Raw genomic sequence first — 25,147 nt, forward strand, 5'->3', positions numbered from 1 at the left:
GTACACGGTCTACAAAAGGTATCCACTCCTCTGGGACTTTTTCGTGTTGATTTTTTGAATCACAGTGGAATAATTGAGCTTTTTTGATTAAGAAAAATAACTCTCACCGTCAAAGTGAGAGTAAATCACTAAAAAAAGGACCTAAATTAAGCACAAAATAACATGTAAATTACTGCCAAGGTATTCATCCCACTCTTTAGTAGAGGCATCAGAAGAGAAGGCATCTCCACATTTAGGTCTGATATTGATCCAACAAACTGCATCAGCTTTATACTATCTCTCCTATTTTCCTATACAAACACTGTATACTTCAGGTGGAATATACTGCACATGTTGATTTTTACTTAAAGTGGCAGTAGGCAGTATATTTTGGCATCATTGGGCAAAAATTCCATAATAACCTTTCAGCATATTGTAATTCAAGTGTTCTGAGAGATAACTAGGACTTCTACACCTCCTCATGGCTCTGTTTTCAGGCTTTAGAAAAGCGGTTGTTTGGTATTGGAATAGATCTCAACATGGCTGTCGGGTCACAAACGTTCTCATTTTACAGCTAAACCGTGCACTACAAGATTCTGAAAACATTTGAGGAGAGAAATAGGCATTAACGTAACAGAATATTGATTCATATTTGATCAGCGCTGCCTAGTTTGACCGTTTGGTCGGAGTTTGCGAGTGATTGACAGCCGGCTCTCATAGACGGTTGCTGTACAGCAGACCTCAGATCAGCTCTTACTGCTTGTTTTTCTCCGGTCTGTGAAATCTTGCAGATGTCGTTAGGAGCACTGGAGGACACCGGAGGACACAGAGGCACATGATTTTTTTTAAAGGTTATCTGTTTCATGTACTACTGTCACGATATAGCGACCGTTTCATAAAAATAACTTTTTTTAATCATATTTGCTCCATTCTTGCCGACTTCAGCTTTAACCATTTAAATGTCAACAATATCAGTTGTTTATTGTCAAACTAGAATTACCGCCTCACAGTTGTATGACTCCGCCAACCAAGTTGCAGTTTACATCCTGTGTCTAAAATGTCAACACTTTGCCATTTTATCCTGTAAGACATTTATGTGAAATTGTCATAATTAGGAAAGTCATTTGAGTTTATTTGTGAGGTCACAGTGACCTCGAATATTGACCTTTGACCACCAAAATTAGTTCATCCTTGAATCCAAGTGGAGGTTTGTGCCAACTATGAAGAATTAGCTCAAGGCGTTCCTGAGATGTCACAGTGACCTTGACCTTTGACCACCAAAATCAAATCAGTTCATCCTTGAGTCCAAGTGGACAGAAGTATGCACACATGGACGGACAGTTGAACGGACAACCCGAAAACATAATGCCTCCAGCCACGGCTGATGCTGGTGCGGGGGCATAAACAGTTTGATGAATCCACTGGGATTCAAAGTTGTGAAACTATAAAACATGTGAGGTGGTGGTGGTGGTTCTTCACTGCACTGAGACACTTAAATAGTAAAAATTGATAATAAGGTCACCCCAGTTTCATAAAATATGATCGTTCCTGAATTGGAACCGAGATGGAAAGACATTACATGAAATATAATATGTAAATCATGCCATATGCTCCAGTGAGGGCTTTAGCATCTATTCACCTTTTTTTCCAAACGCGCAGGATCAAATTGATTACATGATGAATTATGGCCTTCGGCAGGTGTAAATGGAGAACACTGACTACTAATGTGATATCCAAATTGTAAGGAAAGAGCTCCCAAAGTGTGTCTGAAGAAACAAAGAAAAGCCCTCCTCCCTGTCTTAAACTGCTTGACATTAGCACGGTTCCCATCTTGTTGTTTGGCAAAAAAAAAAAAAAGGATGGATGTCGGAATCAGTTTCAAGGCCGTTATTAATATCAGAGGAAATATTGAAGACATTTTTAAAAGCCCCATTTAAATACAAGAAAGTCTCCCTTTGACAAGTATGTACATAAATATATACAGTACATTTATCTGAAACTTCTCCAGGCAAAGTTTTGCCAGTCAGATATGCTTAGTAGCCTACATGTCCTACACTGCCCACCCTGATATGTATAATGTAAATAGCCATGAACATCTGTGCAGTGTATTATTTACTCGCATCTCTCAGTGACAGGAGCTGTAAGGACTGTAACAAACACCACGAGAGAAGGAGCACACATGTAAACAGTCCCCTAATTGGCTGGCTGAATAATCACCTTATCTCCCCATAGGCGATACGGTGGAGTTCGAGTGTGATCCTCAAACGCTGCCTATGTTCTGCCCCAGAGCCGGGGAAATTCTGCTTTTGCTGCTTGCTTGTCTGCTTTGATAGTGATGATTAAAAAAGAAGTGGCGCTCTGTGCATTGTTTCTCCTGAGGAGGAAGATCCCCCTCCTCCACACCTCCACTGCTCCGGTGTTTTATTGACAGAACAACTCATTTTGCTCCGACGGCTTCACGGTAACCATCAGAGAATATGGAAATATTCTCTCAGGGGTTATAATGCCTCTGGGAAACGGAGGATGTATGTCATTCAAAAGGTCAATCCTCCTAATACAAACAGTAAAAAAACGTCGACATTAATCAATTCTAACAGTGCATGGAATACGTTTTTTGAACAAAATATTTTTCCAATAACTTGTTTTGGAACTGATTTGGAGTGTAAGTAACACTACAATGCTCCTTCACACTGCTTGTTGTGCATCTCTAGTCCTTGTGGATTGCACGTGTACTGTAACTGTGCCTGCCTGTGGCACAGATCGCTCTGGAAATGAGGCATAGTTACAGTAATTTAGAGTTCCTTGGCAAACTTCTCTGCAAGGAAGCGAGAACCAGCACAAATTGGTAGTTGGAAGCTTTGAGCGATTACGTCTTTGTTAGTGGCTACAGACGGCCGCAACAACAGCTTTTGCAGTGCAGCTGTAAAGTATTGTAATCAATACAGCCTTGGTGAATAAAGGGGAATGATTTAAGAACACAATCAATTTTGCCCAATGAGCAGAGAGAAAAGAAGGCAGTCCGAAGCTTGACGATTAGAGCCATTGATGACCTGAAAACAATCTGGCCATGACCATGATTGCAGACCGAGCCACCACTTAGTTTCTCCATCAGCTTGTCGTTTTTCTCCGGCTGTATGAAAGTAATAGCACCCTGGTGTGGGTGAACAAGAGCTGAGCGAAATGCGTATGCACATCTGAAGAATGTGGCACGGCCTTGCAAGCACCATATATTGCCTCTCCACAGTTGACTTTTTTTCCTGCCTTCTGCTGAAACTCATAATGTAAAGTGAGAACCCTTATTCATTTCAGAATAAAGAGATGTCCATCACTGTATAAAGAGCACGACACCTACAATTGCTATTTAACAGCCTTCAGCATAACAGTTGTGTTAACTCTGTTGTATTGATTTGAAGTTACAAGTTTGGAAGTTCTAGACCGTCCTGTCATGCTTTTTATAAAAAAGAGACGAGAATCCTTTTATACATTTGTACAGAAAAAAAATATATGCTTTAGACAGCTCAACTGCTATCATGAACTCACTGTCAGTGGTTAAACTAGTCTTATTTCCATAGATTTAACCCTCCTTCTTATCTGTAATTGTAGCAGACGTAGAAGCACAAGCAGTCAAATGATCAGTCAAACCCCCAGGTTAGCCGTTGAGCAATCATTACCAACATTATCGGTACATTTCCGTGTGTTTTGCATTTCGTTTTGGGAGAGGGTTTTCATTGATGGAAGGGGGGCGCCAATGACTTTGATGACTGATTATAAGAATCTACTCGTGGGTTTGACTGTCTGAACTGTTGAACCAGACTGTTGGACGTTGTGAGAACACGTTAGATTATTGCAATTTAGAAAGGGGAGCATGATTTCTTGTCTTGCTCTGGATCTATTGAGCTGTCGGGTAAAGAACAATCTTCGCTGAGCATTTTTTTTTGACAACGTGGTCTGTGCTGATGTTCCATGTGAGCAGAGGTCGGTGCTTAGACAGATATGGTATTGTTGTTGATAAGTCTAGGGGTTTCGTTGTTGTGTTTATGCCCTAAAGTCAATTATTAATTCAGGACTTATGGGGTGTGTTGAGCTGCAGATTATTGGCTGTGCACCAGATAGTTACTTTAATTCACCTGTTCAGTGTGTTTTATTGTTATTGGAGAAGAGGCCTACAGTAAAACGGTTGTGGCATATTTAGCAACCCCCTGCCTTGGCACCCTCGCTGCACCGACACACTCACTCCATTCAAATGAAGGAGAGTTTTTTTCACACAGGACTCAAGGCGGTCTGAACTAGGCTTTATAGATGTTATATAAGAAGTGGACGTAGTCACCGTGACATCACCCATTGGTTTGTGGACTGCCTTGAGCCTCGGGTTTGGTATTTCGGACGTCACCATCTTGATTTTTGGCCGTCGCCGTGTCGTTTTTGCAACAAGAAGTGACACGAGAGGGTGGAGCTAAGTATAACCGAATGCTGAATAAGACATTGTTAGGCAACTAAAAAGGTTATAATTAACTTTTATGAAGTGAAAACTCCCTGTGAAAGGGTTAAAGTTGTAAGACGAAAACGCGGACAACTCCTAGACCGGACAACGCCGTGTTAGCGACCTGTCAATCACAAGGTAGCCACGTCCTAAAGCATCCCCTGCTTTATGGCCTATTTGACTCTAAATGGGACCATAATTTACAATATGAACATCATGCTGTATTGAAGAAGACTTGAAACTAGCGATTGAGACCATAAACTCATGTTCACAATGTTTATGGAGAAGTGAGAAATCAAGTGAGAAGTAGGCTCATTTTCTCATAGACTTCTATTCAATCAGACTTCTTTTTTGCAACCAGAGGAGTCGCCCCCTGCTGGCTGTTAGAAAGAATGCAAGTTTAAGGCACTTCAGCATTGGCTTCACTTCTCAGAGCCGGAGGTTGCCCACTGATGTTAACAGCGCAGTAGTGGCATGTGGTTTTATTTTACCTTCAAATAAAGCAAAACAGTTAGCTTGTTTACCACCTGTCTAATCACGTGAATTATTGTGTTTTTTTGCCCCATCTGAGTTGATGTCACCATGTTCCCAAACGAAGGAATTACAGTGTTATAGTAAATGAGAGAAATGTTGGCCAATACTACAAAAATAAGACCCAAGTTGTAATAAATTGGAATTTTCCTTTAATGCCTGAAATAAACACAGCTCCTCTATTTGTCTACAGCGTTTGAACACGGATTTCAGATTAAGCCTCCGGATTGATGAGGATGTTTGTGGATGATATCTGCTAGAGTTACAACCCGCAGAGAAAAGTAATGCAACTGTGTTTAAGCAATCCATCTTGATGCATCTTACAGCACGCTGTGGTAAAAATAAAAAAAACCAAGATGCATATTTCCATTTTCAGAAAACCTTATCTGGTACATTCAAGATAATATCAGAGTAAATTATAGTCACCTATGCACGACTGTGTATTTTATTATAGTTAGTTAGTGTCAGTGCACCTGTAGGTGAATTATTCCGAGCGGCATTCAAGGAACGGCTCCGACAGAAAGGGAGAATGATGACCTGACACAATCTCAACTGCCTATTGGCACAGCGTAAATCAAAGACCAATCTGCCCTGACAGGTACAGCTTTCATGACGGGATCCAACTGGGATTTCAAATACTCTAACCAGCCAGATAAAAGCCCAGTGCCTGAAGAATGTGTCCACCACGAGTCAGAGAGAAAATAAAAAAAAAAAAACGAAACACTGATGGTTTGAGTGCCTGTCGAAAAAGCTGACGTTGACTGCATTTTAATGGGCAACATTTTGGGGCGAGGTGCTTCGCTTCACTTTCTCTCCTCGTTCCTCGTGGCGAGAGAATAAAAAAAAAAACACACTCAGAAGAGGACAATGAGAAGCAAAAGAGAGGCTTGTCTAAAAATATGAAGAGGCCAAACAGTCACTGTGCATCCAACTAAGGACTGATACTGAGGATGATGACTATATTGCAGCTGAGTTGTAATTTATTATCTTAAAAGGAGTCTTGTGTAACATTTCAGGGATCTATTAGCAGAAATGGAATACGATCTTCATAACTATGTTTTCATTAGTGTATAAACACCTGAAACTAAGAATCGTTGGGTTTTGTGAGCTTAGAATGAGCCTTTCATATCTACACCCGCAGATACATATATCGCCATGTTGCTTCGCCATGTTCCTACAGTAGCCCCGAACAACCCGTTCTCACTCCTAACTCGTCAAAAATACCGCCATTTGGTAAAGTGCCCCTCAGCGTCGGAAACCGCCGCACTGAGGCACTCTTTAGTAACAGTATGTGACGAACCGGGCTTTCAACTAACTCCAATGTAAACTGGTTGGAGCAAGTGACGTAGTATTAACAGCGTGAGAGTCCGCTAATAGTGGACGGGAGGTGTGATGGATGGGTCAAACAAAACGCAAGACTTTCAAGCAGGAGACCGCTTTCGTGTCCCGTGTGAAACTAAAAGTAACGTTGATTTATTTCGTCACGTCAGTCTTTAGTCACGTGACTCGTCGGTATCGTCAGTCCCCCTGTGTAACGTAAGTCGCTATTCAGCGAAGTTAACGTCAACCACGACCATTTCCTAACCCTACCTAAGTGTTGTGTTGCCTAAACCTAACCTAGTTTATTTTGAAAGGAACTATGCATGTAACGAGCGTATTATTGGTCTGTCTGAAAGTAACGCAAGAGGGGTATCCCGTGCGACAGACTCTGATGACGAGGGGCACTGACCAAGCGGCGGTAATTTGACGAGTTGTGAGTGAGAATATGTAGCCCAGAACAGACAACCAAACACTTAGCTCTAGAGAGGACCTTTCCTGAAGTTACCTGCCGTATTTCTCTGACACCCTTCGGAAACTGCGGTAACGTGAGCCGCAGAGTGCAAAACTGTGGTGCCACCAGCCGCCGCCTGACCTCCTAACAGTAGTGTATTATGGTAAGGATGGCCTCTGAGCGAGGTGAACGGCGTTACCACGGTTTTGCATTCGGCGGCTCACGTTACCGCAGTCTTGGAAAGGGAGGATTGAGCGGAGGGGTACTCAGTTAGTTGCAATCTGCAACCACACCACTAGATGTCGCCAAATCCTACACTGCTCCTTTAAGGTTAAGACAGCAGATTTTCAGTTTTACATTATACCACAGACACTACAGTTAAACCACAGCCGTTATTTAGCTGGTACGCATCTGAACCACATCAAATATTTCCTCAAAGTTTCCATGTATAATTAACACTGAAGCGTTCTATAACAAGCAAACAGAGAAACCACCTTAAGATCTATCTAGACCAACATGCAGTCATCCAGCATGTGACGGAGGGCAACAAAAGGTAACTTAATGGTGTTTTTTTTGCTGATATAATACAGACTCGCCATATAGCCAAAGGAAATAACAGCCTGTATTGGATCCATTTAGAAGCAGTTGCACAGCATGGTCAGCTGCATCCAGCTATTATTTCCAGATACAGCAGCGGTGTGGGGCTCTGCTGTGACATCCCTGACCCTCACAGGTAGAAGAAAAGTTTAAGTATATGACAGCTGAGTGTAATGAAAAACCACTTTTGGACTCTTTGAGCTTGTCTTGTTTACCTCCTCTGCTCTCTGAGTGGCACTTTCATCTGTCTTCTCTCCTAATTGGATCCTCTGCACACATTCCCATCGGAGGATCTGCATCTCCTCGTACACACGGCGCATTTACCTTCCTCACACACACGGCACATTTGCCTTTATGTGTTTACTGCGTCTCTGTATAATGACAGCCAGAGCTTTGCCCTCACATTTATTTGCATTTCCTCTCAACCCACCCAGTGTCTGAGGCCGCTCCTTAAACATCAAAAAAGCACCAGGAGGAAGAGATGTGGTTCCATCTAAATGAAAATAAACCCTCCAAAACGGTGTTACAGACACTGCGCCAGTAGGCTATTAGTGGTGGGCCCAGGATTCACCCCATCAAGGCAGAGCCGGAGACACGAGGCACAAAGTACAATTACTGCACATCAACAAGCTTACAATTAACTCATGATATTAAAAGATAAGGGGTTACCGCTGTTGTTTTTTAATCATCAAATGAACTTAATTATTGTTCTGTCTCTCTATTCACATCTAACAACACGGTTTGTCTTCATTTTTTTTAAGATGTTGATTAACACTTGCAATAGAGATTGTTGTATTGTTTTTCATCCACGGTAATATTCATGCTGCCTGGGCTGTCAGTGACATTATGCCCTAACTTCTGAGTAACAACATACAATATGATAATTGCCCAGATAATGTAATAACCATTACAGCAATGGAATTCCCTTTTCCCAATTCTGAGATGTAATAAAAGCTTGTTAATATAATATCATCAGGCTGATATTGTGTTTTCATTTAGGGTATTTCAGCTACATTTTGACAGTTTTATTATTTCATTATAATTAGCAAAAAAGCATCAACTTATCCATCTAAATGAACAAAAAAACAAATGTAGAAATCAAAAGGAACAACTGCTGTTCAACAGCCTCATTTTCAGCCAATCAAATCATCGTAATCTGAGGACTGAACTGCTCATGTGTAATGATTTCTACCGAGGGCATCCAGAGAAACTGACAAACTCTGTCTGACTCACCATCGTATTATTTAAGTCATAGCTGAAAAAAAGCAACACCATCCATCCAGGAAAGTGTGGCGGTGGCTTCAGTGGGCCCCACAAGAGAGCGATGTCCGTTATAATAAATACAAATCTGTCAGCTTTCGGTCCCCCCTTCACATCCCTGATCATTAAGCCTGCTGTAATCACAACTGTGGAACTCATTAAATTCCTGTGCGCTGTGCGCTGGGAAGACAGACAGCCAATGCGGCTAAAGAGAGCGCTTTCTGAATCACTGGGCTCAGCTATTATTTCTCTCTAATAGCAGAACAACACCGCCATAAACAACTGACTCATATTCCTCTCAACGGTGACTGCTAAAATTATATCACAAAAGCGTTAGCCTCGGAGAAAATCCTGCCATTGAAATTACGGGTCTTTACAAGTCACATTTACTTTAAATAAGTCTGACAGTGTTTAGATCCCTGATCCTCTTCTCAGCCCCGAGGAGTGCAGCTTCTCAGAGAGGATTTTTAGCATCTCCAATGCCCTGACAAATGTATTAGTAGATTCATTTTGAACCATGTCCAGCCGCCAAACTCATATCAACAGTTAGTAGTAGTGAGGATGACTGTTGATTAAGAAACTCATGTAAAGTATATGAGAGTCTCAGAGCCCATTTAAAATGTAGATCAGCTACTTGCTTACCTTGATGGTATGCAAGTAAGATTATCTTAAAATAATTCATCTTATTCTAGTGTTTAATACCTATAACAGGAGTGCAACATAAAATAGTTGCAGTCAAAGCCTGATATTTTCTTCTTCTTCTTCTGTACATAGAGGGCCATTGTTTTCCAAAAAACTATGAAGAACACAATCAGTGAGTCATGCCGTTGCACTAGATGACATGTTCCTTCATTACCATGAACATGCCACTGTAACTGGGTTAGCCACTTCAAATACACATCTGGAAATAGTCCCCAACAGATGCAACATGTGCTAAAAACTACAGAAGAAATTCATCTATATAGGAAATTATTTAGCCTTTAAAAAAATATATTAAACTATATATTCATAACCTGTTTTCGAGATTAACATGAAGGAAAGTATTGAAAGACGGACTAATGCGTCTTTTCATGAAGTTTGTTGTCGATAAGAAAAATACAGAATATTGCTAAACCTTATCTTTTAAACATCTAGTTGGCACCTAATGTCATGGGAATGTGCTCACTCATTTTTGACAATCCTGTAATTCAATTCAGTTCAATTTATCTTTATATAGCGTCTTTAATAGAAGTTATCTCAAGACGCTTTTCATATGGAGCAGATCTAGACCGTACTCTATAATTCAGAGACCCAACACGAGATCCCCCATGAGCATGCCCTTGGAGTGACAAGTGGCAAGAAAAAACTCCCCTCTAACGGGTAGAAACCTTGGGCAGAACCAGGCTCTGGCTGGGCGGCCATCTGCTGTAATGAAGTGTTGGACAAGTGTAAATTTGGACTTGTTGGTGGTGATAGATGAAGGACTTACAGGATTAACCAGAGTTGATAAGATGTATCCACTGGGGACCATTAATGTACCAAATAGTTGTTGACCTACTTCATCTCACTCTGGCCCAAAGTGCTGTAGAGCTAGTGACGTAGAATAAAAAGTGAGAAAGCCCAATTTATGGAGGGCGGGGGGGGAGGTGGATGGGTCCAACAAAAACACAACTTTTAACCGAGAGGACCAGGTTTCGAGACCTGTGTTTTGGTTTTGTTATAGTTAGTTATGTTCGAGACATTTGTCACATGTTTTTTTAGTGGACATGTTTTCTGTACTTTTGTTACATTGTTTCTGCAGGATTTTACTTAATTTACGTACTTATTTTAATCCCCAACCATGGTGTTTCTTCTTAACTAAGTGGTTTTATTGACTAAAACTAACCACGGACGTCATCGTAGTTTTGTTGCGCAGCGTAGAAATGACACGCAAAGAAGCCTAAAATGCGTCCTCCTGTCACGCTGAATGTCCTCGTAATATCGGTGTCATTCATACGCCTCGCCATCTATGAGCTTTGAAAGTGTTTTTAAAATGTGCACAAGGATCGTGTAATTCCCATCTTTCCATTTCCGTCTCCTTTCTGCCCCCCTCTAACACACACTCGCTGCCTCTGTTGAAATATCAACAGTTAGCGATTCTGTCGAGCTCAAAGATTAGTTCATGTTGTTGTATAAAGAAGTAACTAACAAAGACATCATTACTTTGAGAGGCACTGCGGGTGTGCACTGTGGCGCGACAGAGGAAAGCCCAACGTCTAAAGATTAAAGGAAACGAGCGGTGACGTTGACAGATGAGACCTAGAAGGATACTTTCCTGCAGCTCCTACAGCCACCCTGTAGTCCTGGAAGCTCTTACTGGGGTTGAAGTTGAAGATAAAGAGCACATTTGCCCTGTCGAACACAATGACCTTGTCCCCTTGATGCTTGGCGCTGACAAAGGCCTGGAGGGAGAAGAGAGAGAGAGAGAGAGAGAGAGAAAAGCTAATAAAATATTTCTTCATGAATAGTCATTACCTTTCTCATCTTGGATTTAGAGAGTTATAATGGGGCACATTATATCAGCGGACTACACATTTCCAAATAGGCTGAGTAACATTCCCACGTCAAATTTCAGGTGGCGCTCATCAGCAGAAAGCAGCGAGGCACACGCTGTCAGCTTTAGACAGCTGCACATGATAAAGCCACCACTCTCCTGTGAAGCGAGCTACTGTTAACGTGTCATTAGCAGAGATTATCAATGTCACCCAACCCCCCTATTTTTAGTGCCTTGTTCGCACAGCCAATTTCAGGGCGGCGTATTCACGGCTGAACGAGAAGATAAGCACCCCTGCAACCGGGCCAGCGGAGAGGACGGAGGTTAAGGAACGAGCCAACAGTGTGGAGTCTTTTACTGAGTCCATTTCTACACGAGAAGTCCACGGACTCGGAGTAATGTCAAGCTCCTCCGGCTGACATCGGAAAACAAGCATAAGCCGCATCCATCAAGTTGTGACCCGATGAGCACAGTTAATGTGCATTCTCACTTATAAATAAATAAATAAATGTAAATGTAATCAACAGACCTGGTGGTGATCACAAAATTATTGTGATTATATGCAGAAATCTGTTGAAGTTTGTCGGAAAAAATCCAAATAATCCAATAATTTTCAAGTGCGTGGCAAGAAAAATCTCTCCCTAAGATACAAACATATGCAAGCGATGTCTCCTAGTTTGACATTAGGTCTAAGAGCGTGCTGAGTTTCTGTTTCTGTCTCTGCCTGCAGCATCATTCTGACCTGAAACAACACTTTTGGGAGTAACTTAACCAGGCAATGAGCGCAGGGTAAATCCCTACAGTACCCCCCCGTTTGTGACCTCAGAACTCTGTGGAAATATTGGACTTGAGCAGTAGTTTCATTCAAACTGCGACCCTCCTCCTCGCTCCTTCTCTCCATTGGAACTTAAGTTAGGTCAGCAGCAGGTGCAACCGGCACAGTTTGTGGGAAAAATTGGATTTAAATGTTGGTTTCGGCAAACATTTTATATATCAGGGGAAACAAGAGACATGGAAAATACATTCGAAGAGGTAACCCTCTGCTAGGAGTTTGCACAGGGAACCCTATGTGATCCGAATCATAAAGTAACATCCAATGACCTCAATATTGGAAGTTTATGTGAACAAAAATCTATATGTTGGGATTCACAGACTACTTTTAATATTACAAATAAAGATAAATATTACCAGTAAATAAAAGCACATTAAAGGTAACTGTAATGGTTTGCATCTCAGTTAAAGTGGCAATAGGCAAAATGTTTTTGGCATCATTGTGCAAAAATTTCATAAAAACCTTTCAACATATTTTAATTCAAGTGTTCTGAGAGAAAACTAGACTCCTGCACCTCCTCTTGGCTCTGTCGCAAACTCCGATCAAACGGTCACACTAGGCAGCGCTGATCAAATATGAATCAATATTTCTGTTACTGTAATGCCTATTTCTCGCTTCAATGTTTTCGGAAACATCTTGTAGTGTACTGTTTAGCTGTGAAATGAGAAAGTTTGCTCCGGCTGGTGGGAGAGAAATAGACATTCCAGTAACAGAATATTGATTCATATTTGATCAGCGCTGCCTAGTTTGACCCTTTGATTGGAGTTCACAAGTGATTGACAGCTGCTCAGAGACGGCAAGGCTCCAGCTCGGCTCTAATTGGTTGTTTTCCTCCGGTCTGTGAAATCTTGTATATGCTGTTAGGAGCACCGGAGTACACCGGAGGACACCGAGGAACGTGATTTTTTTTTCTCCAGAATACCTGTCTCATGCAGGACATAGTGACCGTTTAAAAAAAAAACAAAACTCTTTTTAATCATATTTGCTCCATTTCTACCCACTGCAGCTTTAAGTAATGCTGGTATAAGTAGAACTACTCTGCATGCTGGTTTGTACTGGTTTATTTACGTTTCATCCCAGCGGTGGAACACCTCAAGTGATGCTATCTCTGCACTCAGAGCAGCTTCGGTTCATGTCCAGACTTTTGGCCTTTTGAAGCTCACAGCTGCACATCTTCAAAGGGGCGGCGCACAAATCACACTTTTAAGCAGAGTCCCTGCATGTTTCCGCTTCCGCTTAGTTCGCTTACACCTAGGACGACGGGGGGAGAGCTGCCGACAGATCCTCCTCTGCTCCTCATCTGAACTACAAAACGCCCTTGAATCCTCCCACCGCAGTGAAATATTGAACCGAGCTATAGAATATTCCCACTAAGCGTGATTACCTTGGCAGTGTCATTGATAGGCCGCACAGAGGATCCAGACTCATCTGGTGATTACAGCAGAATCTCCGAGCAGTTATTGGCGTTATCTGTGAGTGATGTTCTACAAAGTCTTTCTGTGATATCGTATCAATCCCTGAATGAGCCATTTTGTCTCCGCTGCTTCCGAGCACTGTCTGAGAACGGCACGCAACTGATTTATTATCTATTGCTTCAGTCTGGATTACGTTTTACATAATACATATTTTGATTCATGTGCCTACAGTAGGGGAGAGCGGGGTTGGTTGGGACACATCCGTATCGACACCAAATAACCTTCCATTACTCACAGACTACTGAAACAGTAATGGAAATAATCTGATCCATGAACAGATACTGGTGTCTGCTAAAAAAAGTATTTTACAGCCCAATCCAAACGTTAAAGAAACAATACAAGTGCATTTTCCCAAAATTCTACTTCCCTGGGACAGTTGAGACACCTTGTTCTGGGCTGAAACTAAATTTAGACTTTGAGTGGACTATGGAAATGGCTTGATATGACCTTTTGAACTTTGTTTTCTTGTGATAATTTATTATTCTAAAATTCTTACCTTATTAATATTATGATTATTTGGTAGTCTACTCTTGACATATACATACATGTTTTGAAATCAACAACAAGCTGTCCAAATGTTACTGATGATCACAGAATAATGATTCGTCAGCTTAATATTACAAAAGAACTTTGTCTCTAGTCTGATAAAAAAATATTATTATTTCATGATAATAGCAAAAGAAAACATGAAAACTAATTACGTGCACATCCACTCCGGCCTTTCATAAATGGATTTATCTACTGCCCTGATTTGGTGTTATGCTCAAGGACACTTCAAGAGGATACACTTAAGTATCTGTAATATTCATACATTGTAGAGCGGTCTACTACATGGTATGTATAGAAGTGCAACAGCCAAGAAAAGCAGCACCCAATGTGTAGCAGGTCAGCACTAGTGCCAAATGCATGCATCCCCCTGCCAGTAGCCTCCTTTGGGATCAGTATTCCCTCCCTTTCCCCCCCCAGAAGGGAGCTCAGAAATCAGCCAGGCTCTGCTCTTCCTTTGCCTTACCTCCAACACTCCTTTTCATCCAGTTGTAAACGGTGTAAGAGGTTCCAATAAGTCAGAACACTCTTCTAGTGATTGATAGACCAATATACAGAAATGATACTTGTGAAGCAGACATGTGTCTAATTATGCCCTCTGATACATTTCCCCTCTCTGCTGCATTAGTCTGTCTGTCTGTGGAGGAGGAGGAATGCGCGGGCCAGAGTGTAACGCAGCCAGGTGAAGAAGCTCTAATCTGACGACTGATTCCCGGGGTTGTGAGGGAGGGTATTTTTTGAATCAATTACACAGACTCACTTCTAATCCCTGTCAATTTAGCCACACTCTCCATTTGCATTATCCCATTACTTTGCTACCGGCCCCTCAAGAGAAAAACATCATTTTTCTCTCCCATAGGCTTCAAATGTAGGCTGCAGGATGAGAGTGAATTCTATTACTGTTCACCTTGACAGCAGCCAGAGAAACAGGATCTCCAAAATGAACTCTCTTTGGGATGCATTTATCTCCACCTGCCTGAGAACTCCAATGTGTGTAAAGATGGTGGCTTGGAAAGTACATTTATTCTTAAAAAAAAATGAGCTAAATCATTTATGAACAATGGCTGGGACACTAGACGTTATTAAATATTCTGTATGTGACTGGTGCATTATATTTTCATGTGATTTTGTCATTGAGAGTGTCTGCACAAAAAGCCTACTGCACAGTGAGCGTGTGATGTCCTTACAGGTGGGGCGGCCAGCCAGCCGTACTTGTCTTCGGTACGGTTCATGTCCCGGTCAAAGGCGTAGAGCTGATGGTAGCGGAGTTGATCCGTATCCAATAGGTTAAACTGCCGCCGGGCATAGTGGTAACTCTGATTGTTCCCCTCTCTGGGGAAATCCAGCCACTCAGGATGGCCAAACTCATTCCCTGCAACACAGAGAGTGTTATTAAAGAATGTTCATAATGAGGGGAAAGGCACACAGCCGCTGTGAATTAGCATATACTCTATCGTGCCGTGCTATATGAGGCTCTTTTTCAGGTTTTGTGCAATTTTTTAACAAGACAAAAAAAAAAGACAGATCAAAGAGAACAGAGTCAGCGACAGTCTGCGACCTTCTTCTAACCCCAGCAGAGGTTAGTACTTTCCATATTAAAATACAGCCGCAATGCTTCTGCAACGTTCTCACGACTACAGTGTGCCAACCTTCCTGTCACCCAGGACCCTGCCCTTTCATGAATTAAAAAAAAAAAAAAAAAACACCAACACAATGTGAAAACATTGCAAATAAATCCCATAGCTTTCATTTGAGTCTCACTTTTTTCTACAAATATATGCAAAAATAATTCACCAGGATATATTTATATATTATTTCTCCATAGAAAACTTCAAGTCAATGCTGGAAACGAGGAGAAACTGCAGAGGACTGTTACGTCTGACACAAATAAGCACAAACATTCTGCAGGAGAATCTCACTGTTGATTAATTCACATTTATTAGAGTATTTATGATTTATTGTGCCACCTCACCACCACCAAAACTACTCTACTTTTAATGTATCTACACAGGAAGATTGTTCATTTTCCTTAACATCTTTTAATTGAGAAGGGGAAAACCAGCAAGGAAACAGCATCGATGGGAGAAAGAGTCACACAGTCGTGATGTAAAGCTGAATGCAAGTGTAGGAAACAGCGGTCCTGTTGCTACGATGCTGTCACGCCGGGAGATGAGATAATGAATCCGTCATCGGATGTCACCACAACATCATAAAACAACAGCCAGGATAATTGAATTCCCGGCAGAGGAGGAAACACGCAGACAAGAGACAGAGTAAGATGCATGACAAGAAGGAGAAGGAGAAGAATGCAGGCTATAGTTGTTTATTTGGTGCTAAGAGCCCCCACCTCCTTTAAGAAATAAATAAATAATGAAATCAGAGTGATGGGATGAAGTGGAACGGACAGGGACTGACAGCAGATTCTAATGAAATACATTATGTAGGTGTTAAAGAAGTAGCAAACAATAAGGCATGGACTGCCAACAGAACAAGCCCACTGCAGCACTTGCCGAGGAATTAGGGCAGCAAAGACAAGCAGAGAGAGAGAGAGAGAAGGAAAAGAGAGAGAGAGAGCCTTTTCTTGTGACATCTGCATGAATAACAAGCCTCCCACACAGCTGAACTTGAAATGTAAAGGAGAAAATTACACCTCAGACTTGCAACACTGGTAGTCAAAGGCAGATTTTTCTTCCCCGCTCTCCAACAAGAGGAATGTGTACACTATACACGTTCACTGTGCATCTGAAATTCCTGTATTGATATTTCACATGCAAATAATCTCATCAAACACAGGACCTATACTGTGTTTAGTTACAGATTTGCACGTTGCATGGCTTTAATTACTCCTTGTGAAAAAGTGAATTAGTCAAATGTCAAAGTGCTTCTGCAGAGGGGAAAAACCCAGAAATTACATTGACTTTTAAAGCTGTATATTTTTAAATATGAAATTAGCCTATGACTGCTGTTTTTCCTCATTCATTCACAATTATTTTTCTAAAATAGTACATGTGATTTTTTTGCAATAAAAATAAATATAATTTTCTTTTAAATCTTTACTTTTTAAATAGCCAATAACACAGTATTATTACAGCAAATCAAACAGTGTATCTCTGGCAGATGATTTGCTCCATAAACAACTGAAATTCAAAATGACAAATTTTTTATTTCTGATTTCTTTTTTGTTTGTTTCTCTCAGACTGAGACAGACATCACACTGAGCTCATGATCATCACAGCAGCCCCACATCAAAAATATCATATCGAAGTTTACCGAGATATGAGGTTGCAAATAGGTAATTAGACTGTCTGAAATTCCGAGAATTGCGAATTAATAAGAAAAGCGAATGGTGTGGCTGTTAGTAACAGGCCGTGATGGTGCTTCAGTAAAGGCCATGAGGTCAGCAAAACAAATACTATTCTTCCTAAAAGTAACATTTGATTTGTTTCTGAGATATGTTGACCATTAAAAGTTTGGCCCTACTGTAGCGCAAGAGAGAGAAGGTCAAGAGATCACCAAAAAAATCATTAGCTTTCTTTCACGTGGGAGTGTGTGAATCCACACATTAAATTTTACGTCAATATGGCCGTTAATGTTTGAAATATGATGGTCACAAATCACAAACAAGGAATGGAGGCTATAAGAAAAGTCCTTTGAGTATTATATTGCAGAAATGAAGCTTATAGGTTCAGTCAGAAAGACTCTTTTTATGCTCTCATTCGTTTACAAATCTGTCTCTCGCTCTCTGGTGGCTTCTACTCCATCAGCTGACTATGGGCACTCTGAGTTAAACCGATCAGACTTTGCCACGACCTCCCTGAGCCAATCATACCGTTGATGTCAAACTTTAAATAAAAAAAAAAAAACTGCTCTCCTCTGGGCTGTCACCTCCAGTCTTCATCACATCCAGCGCCCAAGGATCCTTCCACTGAGCTCATCAGAAGTCCTGCTCCACACCCCATCATCCAGATCTTCAACCAACTCTCTTCACCACCACCAGCGGAGTCTAGACTCCATCGGGGAAATATTCCTGTGCTAACCATGGCATCACTACTCCCTTATATGACTATATCTCACAATGGAGTCTGATCGCCAGACTAACTAAATCTAACTTTATTGGGCACCATTTAATTAATTAATTTATGTGTTCACTCCAAATGAAGTCTTTCCTGATTGAAATAGCACATTAGTGTGTCTTGTGAATATACAGCACAGTGTATACTGTGTATATAAATGATGCTTTGGATCCATTTGGTGTGATCATCTTGGTTATTCTTTGTTGAATAAGAAGATCAGCTGATGTGCTGTAACTCTGTTTCAGACGGGTTACATTCTCCACTCCTAGAAATAGCCACTCTGTGTTTTTACAGACTGAAATGTGCCTGCACTGCGTGTACTCAGCCAATCAGAACGAGTCTATTGAGCTTGTGTAAGGATGCTGCTCCTCGTCTACTTTTCTGTCCAGGTCTGCTCACCGGTGTCACCTCGGTGCCGAGCATCCTGCCACTGGGATCAACAAGCAGCCAGAATGTATGGACCACATGGCTCCGTCATCAGACGAGAAGACAGCGGTGCTATAATTGCTTCCCACATTCACTATGGATGAAGCTCCAGTGCAATCACAGAGAGGTGTGCATGCAGGGCTCCACTCTGTCCCTTCCCAGATCCATGCTGCTGTGTTAACAGCTGAAGACTACTCCACGCTTCAGGACTGTCCTTCCCATTCTGGGATGTTGGTGAGACTTTCCCAGTGTTGTGAAGTCTGTGTCGAAGACCATCAGCAGTAAGCTTCACCATTGTCGCCCTGGAGGGCACATTTTTCATTACCTCCAGTGCCTAAAGAAACTGTGTGAAGGCATCATGGCAGGAGTCTCTTAAAGGTCAAGGCTCCCAGTTTTGACTGAGTTGTTTTTGTATCCGCCTTAGCAACACAAATGAGCGATTTCACCGTAGATGTTACAGCCGCTGTGGGGCGGTGTCACGGCCCTGGCGACAAGTCGGCAGTTGATACGTCTGGCAGGCATGCCTCCCCTCGAGCAAAAAGACGAGTTAGTGCTCTGCTACCACTAGAGGGACTGTCTAAAGGGTCCATATCCCCGGTGTCCTCAAGAGCCTTCCTCAGCGGTCCAAATCACCTTCTCTCTTTGCTCAACAACGACACCACTGTACAGTTCAACACATTTTGAACAAAACAAATGTTGAATTGTTTGGTTACTAATATGTATTGACCTGAATGCCTTGTATTGAGCAACGCAGAGTACTATTAGATTTAAGCCGCCCCTGGACAATCCACCCTTTGGAACAACGGTCTATGTGGAAGCTCTGTGATGGACAACTCCATGCACTGGGGGAAATTGTTGCAGGCCAGTAGTGCAAGAGGCCCAATGGGCCAGCCGGGATCCTGACAGGGACAAACGGGTGTGTAAAGAACTGATAACAGCTGTTGTGCAGACTGAGCATGCAAGATGCAGATGCTGTCCCCCATTTAAAGCAGAAACCTGACTTCTGAAACTAAGAAATCCAGTCTCCTTCACTGGAGATTAAGAGAAACACATTTAACAGAACTGTATTTCTCCTTTCTAACTGACCTGAAGGCCAATTGGGGTTTTCGCAACATCTGTGCTTTGCACTGGATACCAGGAGTTTGGAAACTTACCATGTGACAGTTTTACAGTACTGATAGACTGTTTGCTCTATACGATCTCTACATTTTGGCTGGTGCAGACTTACCCCTTCCTGCCTGATATATTGTGTAAAAGCCTACAGTCAATCAGAATTCAATGCACACAGTGGGTCTGGTTGTCCCCTTTCCTCTGTTTTACTGCATAAACAGGAGTGGAGTGGCAGATTGCTGGTGGTTGACCGTCTCTGCAGGCTTATGAGGTGAGCACAGTTATAAGGCAAAGCCCTGGGGGGAATATGAACGCTGTAACTAGTTGTTCAACCCGGTATCCCGCCTGTTCACCAGAGGATAGCGTGTCAGGGTCACGTTCTGCCTCGCCAAGGCATGAATATTACATGCGTGTATGAAGTTGCAGTACCAACAGGGGGAAACAAAACCATAGTACGTAAACTAAGTACAATACGTATGGGAACCACGTCACTAACGTCACTACAAAACACGTGGCGAACATCACTAAAAACAAGCATAGCATATTCACTCAGATGTATTTCCATTGCAGTGTCAGTGCAGACTACATGACGTATAAATGACACGCCTAAAGCAAGCACAGCGTTCTTATTGCACGCTTTAGCCTTGCGCATTATCGTGTCATTCATACGCCTTTTGTGCAACCGGGCTGAGTTGTTAGATGACAGAAAGAGTTTGGTAACAAGATACCCTCCATCAACATGTACAGTATTTGATGAGGAGTTGGATCGATCCCACCCTATACTACGTAAAGACCCTGATGCACCAGGACAACGGTCGGCCGTCGGACAGTTTGGGGCTGTCGGTGAGTGTCTGTCGGCCTAGTTTTTGCGATGTGTTTGAGTCCAACTTTTTGGCGAAGTGAGGCGACTCAACGGTCGGCCTTCGTCGCTGCTAGATGCCGGGTTGGTGTGTCTCTAGCTTAAGGGCATCCCCATAGGGTTGAATAATAAGCTCGTTCTGATTGGCCGAACACATACATATACACAGTACAAAGAATGGGCGAAATATGTGGCTAAGCCTATATAACTTGGTTTGCTCTACTTGAAATCCTAGAACTAGATTACTATTACAGCAGAAAACTAGATAGTGTCTCCATTCTCAACCCACTTGAAAAGACAAGTATGAAACAGAGGATTGTGCTGAATGAAAGATGTCAAGGACATGCTACAATCTGACAACCTTCCTTCAAGAAAAGAAACACGATTTCTTTCTTTTTGAATTTTACAAAGGCAGTCACAGTAAGCGTCGCATTCTCTGGATTCAGGTAGCATTCACACGATATCAAGACCTGTCAAGAGGGAGCAATGGCATAAAAGAATACTCACAAACACTGCGCTAGAGGCTCCTCCCTTTAAGTAGCACCTCAGGAATAAGCCCCATGATTACCTCAGGGAACTCATTCTCAAGAAGAAAAAAACCCACATTCAGATCCTCTTTCACTGTCAGGCATCAATATGTGATGTTCAATGCATAATTTACTATTTTGGTGAATCCGCCCTCAGTCTGGCTCGACAACATCTACGGTATGTTTGACTTCCTTCATTTCCCAGAATGACTTTCGACATGCCCTCTGTGATGCACTGTGTTGCGTACAGTATGTGTAGGCGGTGTGAGTGAGGGCAACCACTGTCCTATTAAACATTTTATGGTGAAGAAAAAGTGAGACATGGATGTAATGCACAGTTCAGACTGCAAAATGCCATCAAAGAGGTGTGCTGTACAGACAACAGACCCATGAAGATGCAAGCCACATTACACATGTATTCAGCATCGTGTGTGTCACGTGTGATGGCTGAGTCTACCCAGAGCTGTGCCCCAATTCAACACTAATTTTAAGCAGATTTTTGAGGATGCAGTGCATTGATATTAGAATACTAAATCTGCTTGATTTGTGAGTATACTGTTCATGGGCTCTGTAGTCCCAAAATGCAATGCACAAAGGAAATGGTGGAATTACTCACAGTTGCAAAATTGTTTAAACAAATTTTGGATGGTGATAAAAAAAAAAAAGCTTGACGAAAACCTCACAAACCAAACCAACCAAAAACTGGAAAAGCCGTTTGCTTTCTCTTGAAGTTTAATGAGCAGCAGTTTGATTGACATCTGTCATCCCATGTCCCGTATCGCCTCCGAGTACAAAACGGAAAAATACTTTGATTTGTATACTATGAAGATGTGTATATAGTGCATGCTGTATGCAATTAGTATGTTATTTGACTTTGGCTTCTGGGAGCTCAGTTTTTCCAGCCAATGTACTGTATGCACCAGGCGATTTTTTTGGCCATCATTTTGGCCGTCGCCATCTTTGTTTTTTGCAACCAGAAGTGACACGAAAGGGTGGAGCTACAACCGAACACCGAATAAGACATTTCTAGGCGACCAAAATTAACTTTCCCATGATACCCCTGCACAGGGGTTAAAGTGGGCCAGAACAATCTAGAACAATCCAGAACAGTGTTACGGCACCTTCGATAAATAAGTAAATATATCTGATTGGCAGTTTCACAAAATAGTGTCAAGCATGTACATTTTTCTTGTGCTGCAGTCTGGCGATCCTTCCCACTGATGCCATCGATTTACTCATTCGACAAATCAGAACCTAATGTCACCCCCATGGCCCCGCCCCCACACTCAACACACATCCTTTTTTCTGTTCTCATTCCTTCCCCACAGTGGGTTCATGCTCGCAGAGGTCGATAAACTTGCGGTCGCAGTGCTAATCATTCGTCAGCATCCAGCAATAGCTACAGAAGGGGAGTGAGCTTAAACAGAGTAGCTTTTTTTCTGAAGTGGTAATTTCAAATGCAACGTTTCAAACAGAGCTCAACAAACACACAAGCACCTTTATGTGCAACTTGGCTATCTGTCTTGCCAGCTACACTGTTACACCAGATCTTAGGGCTCCCCCTCCTGCCAAATCCCACTTTAACCCCTGACCCTGCAGGTCAGACAGTGGTATCCCTGCACTACAATAGACTTCCCTATGTGGGATTGTTTAGGATGTTAACTTGTTTGCTGTGGTTTAAACAAACTCTGATGTGTTTGCCTGTTTGGTCTTGTTCATTTAGGAAGGTAAGAATACTGAATTAAAAAAAACTAAACAATTTTGCATAATTTGTCTGCTGATTATGGCAACAGTTGTATCCAATCACACTGCAGTACAAGATGGCTTATTTTCTGTCTGCTGTCTCCACCCTTCCGTTACAGTCTGAACTGCTGCTCATGACCATCTGTTTCTCTTTGTGTGAGCGTTTTGTGACCACCGGGGAAAATAAGCAAAGACTTCAAGCGCCGTGAGCACGGCGTCACTGGCTGTCGGTCACTGAAATAAATTTTGTTTTGATTTTTTCCCCCCCACGGGCTCGTGTACAGTAGCGCTGATGATGCAGAATAGGTCACCGGAACTGACCAATGAATGAGTCACCTGTCAGTCCATGACTACATGTTTACCACTCTTGGTTTGTTTGTAATAAGTCAGTGTGAACCCTAAATGGACTAGAACCAAAAGGAAACAATGGATCATCTTTTTCTTGCTTTGGACTGAGGGAAGTGAACAACAGGCGTGAACACGGTCGGAGAAAAAATAACGAGCATATAAAGGAACTGTTACTCCGCGCTGCACTCAACATATTTCAACGTGATGTGACTTCATCTACTGACCCTCACTTGACCTGCACAAATAAGAAACACCACCACACAACACAATGCACCCCAAAATGCAAAGTATGTTGCTAACAGTGTGGACTTTTCCATTAATGAGCTATTCCTTATCATCCACTGTGCTCTGTGAGAGTTTGTGTGGCAAATGGGGGCAGGGAGGGCATGTACACACACCAACATACACAAATACACACACATACACTAAAATACAGGGGTTAGAAGAAAAAAAAAAACAATGTGATCTGCCTAATCTGTGCAAGACAGAGCACCCAGATACAGGCTGGAGTTTTGATAAAAGCTCTCAATAGAGCTACACTTCATTAGCAGTGTAAGTGCACCAGCCTCTTTGGCCTGTATTTACTTTCACTTTCCTAATGTTATTATTTGATAAAGTCTAGTGGAGATGATTGATTTCCTGTACAGGTTGATTCAGTGCCCCGTGGAAGCCTTTGACTCTTCTTTTCATTTCAGCTTTAAAGAAACACATTGGACACACCTCCATTAGGTAATCATTTCCCTCTCCTCTACGATAGCACGCCGATGTTCCTCCCATACGCCTGCATTAATCACCATGATAATAACCTTCCTCTGTCTCCTCACAGCTGAAATAAACCAGATAGCACACTCTGTAACGAGGATGAAATATGATGGATTCTCAACACAATACACACAAGAATAAAATCATCATCATTTGTGTCTCATAATATATCTGGGGCACTGTTATTTTAGATAAAATACCATGAGGAGTTTAACTATAATATATAGGATTGTTTTATTTTGGAACAATCATTAAAGGATAATTGCAGGTTTTTTTTTTTTTTTTTTACAATGTCTGACGACGATGAAGGCAGACGGGTCGAGAAACACCGTCAGGAAGATCAAGTTGTAAACAAACCCAACTGTTAACAGATTATCTAAACCACTTTATTTGCAGGTAAATTGCACAGACGAACTAATCACACACACACAACCACAGCCAGTATGGTACTGTAGGTCACAGTTGACCCAGGAAGTCGGTCCGTAAACTGGGATGGAAGTTTTTGGTGATGTATGTGCTGTGATCTCTGAAATGAACTTGGTGAGTGCAATGTCATTATTACTGATAGGACCGATGGCCAAAAATACAAAAGTAAAGCCCCAAGTTGTAATAGACCACAGTTCTCAGTTCCTTAGGAGGAAGAAAACAATGAATGCTAGCGGCATGGCTCTGGGGATGCCAGTGTTGGTGGGTCAATCCACCACTTTGTTCCAGACTGAAATATCTAAATAACTACTGGCTGGATTGCCATGACATTTGGTACAGACATCTATGGCCTCCAGAGGATGAATGACTTTGGTGAGCCTCTGGATTTCAGAAAAAAATATGTACATTAGTCAACGTCGAGGGACTACACACCTAAAAGTCGCGTAAGTGACGTTTCTCTCATTGAAGCTACGATGCCTGTGTGTTTCATACTGGGATGTACTCACAAGAGCAACGGGTCTTTCTGGATAAAAACATATCAGGTAAGATAACATTTCATTAGTGCGTGGAACATAGCTAAGTTAGCTGGCTAGCTAGTGTTGGTGACGTATATTATGCGAGACGAGAGATGTAGTTCACTGTTTCACACAAAACTAAATGATACTACGACAAACCCACGACAAACTGAGACTTTCTTGACTCGCAAAATTATCTTTTAAATTGACAAACATCATGTGTGTGATTCATGGTACAATTCAAACGGGATCAAAAAATATTTGTCTCTCGCCGTTGACTACCGTTAATAATTTTCTCAGAAATAAGGTCCCATAGGGTCCACCGGAAGGGGCGGGAGTTCGCCTCTCTATACAGCCTCACAGAGCAGCTAGCAC

At 42.0% G+C, this 25,147-nt stretch overlaps 1 protein-coding gene across 1 annotated transcript in view; it reads right to left on the reverse strand.

Moving 5' to 3' along the window:
* gbe1b (glucan (1,4-alpha-), branching enzyme 1b) overlaps positions 1–25,147 on the reverse strand; it is a 99,888-nt gene that overhangs the window by 14,399 nt on the left and 60,342 nt on the right. The window contains exons 13-14 of the mRNA XM_037774866.1: positions 15,171–15,355; positions 10,908–11,038 (exon numbers count right to left, since the gene is read on the reverse strand). Coding sequence (XP_037630794.1) covers positions 10,908–11,038; positions 15,171–15,355 — 316 coding nt within the window. The remainder of the gene's footprint in view (positions 1–10,907; positions 11,039–15,170; positions 15,356–25,147) is intronic.

The sequence above is a fragment of the Sebastes umbrosus genome, chromosome 7 (assembly GCF_015220745.1).
Source record: "Sebastes umbrosus isolate fSebUmb1 chromosome 7, fSebUmb1.pri, whole genome shotgun sequence".
Classification (NCBI taxonomy): domain Eukaryota; kingdom Metazoa; phylum Chordata; class Actinopteri; order Perciformes; family Sebastidae; genus Sebastes; species Sebastes umbrosus.